The sequence below is a fragment of the Asparagus officinalis genome, chromosome 5 (genome assembly GCF_001876935.1).
Source record: "Asparagus officinalis chromosome 5, Aspof.V1, whole genome shotgun sequence".
NCBI lineage: Eukaryota > Viridiplantae > Streptophyta > Magnoliopsida > Asparagales > Asparagaceae > Asparagus > Asparagus officinalis.
The window spans coordinates 111,180,911-111,181,763 of record NC_033798.1 but is presented as its reverse complement, the minus strand read 5'-3'; the positions used below and the strand labels follow the sequence as shown (position 1 = coordinate 111,181,763).

Genomic DNA, 853 nt, shown 5'->3' with positions numbered 1-853 from the left:
GAAGGAGGGGACTGAAGTTCAACAGTTTGGCTATAAAAGCAGTGACAGATTCAAGATTGTTATGGGGGCTAGAAAACTCTACCGACCTCATGTAACATACTACGAGCATTGTCAGACATCTTATCAAATTCATCTATACAGCAGAAGGAGGGGACTGAAGTTCAACAGTTTGGCTATAAAAGCAGTGACAGATTCAAGATTGTTATGGGGGCTAGAAAACTCTACCGACCTCATGTAACATACTACGAGCATTGTCAGACATCTTATCAAATTCATCTATACAGCAGACACCTTTATCGCTAAGGACCAATGCTCCGCTCTCCAGAACCTATGTGCAGGCAACACCAAATACTCAGAATGAACTATCAGTATGTTGAAGATGAACTAAAAAATACAATTTAAAAGGACATCAAAGGTCACATACTGTTTCTCCAGTCTCTGGGTCTTTTGCTACATAGGCTGTAAGTCCCACAGCAGAGCTTCCTCTTCCACTGGTGTAAATACCACGGGGAGACAATTTATGTATGTACTGGAGTAGCTGGGATTTACTGGTTCCTGGGTCTCCAACAAGTAGAATATTGATGTCTCCACGGAAGCTAGCACCAGAGTTAAGTTTAAGAGCAATTCCTCCAAAAAGCTATAGAAAGATAATAGAAAACATCAGTTTTTGAAAACAAATGAAGCTATGGATAAATGAATGGATGTTAGTATTCAATAGAGAAGCAAACTTGTGCTAGACCAAATCCCGTAGGCACGACAGTAAAAAATATCTAGACAACACAAGTGGCAAAGGCATAGAACACAAAGTAGGCCGTCTAAAGCTCTATTTTAGAGATTAGATCTACTAGGGCAT

The 853-nt window shown here is 40.1% G+C and overlaps 1 protein-coding gene across 2 annotated transcripts in view; it reads right to left on the bottom strand.

The window, feature by feature from the left end:
• LOC109840691 (DNA replication licensing factor MCM4) overlaps positions 1-853 on the bottom strand; it is a 12,711-nt gene that overhangs the window by 9,140 nt on the left and 2,718 nt on the right. The window contains exons 8-10 of one of the 2 annotated variants that reach the window (XM_020409423.1): positions 425-637; positions 277-328; positions 87-133 (exon numbers count right to left, since the gene is read on the bottom strand). In XM_020409423.1, the coding sequence (XP_020265012.1) occupies positions 87-133; positions 277-328; positions 425-637 (312 nt within the window). Of the gene's footprint in view, positions 1-86; positions 134-229; positions 329-424; positions 638-853 lie in introns of both variants that reach the window. The other variant, XM_020409422.1, reaches the window with a different exon arrangement.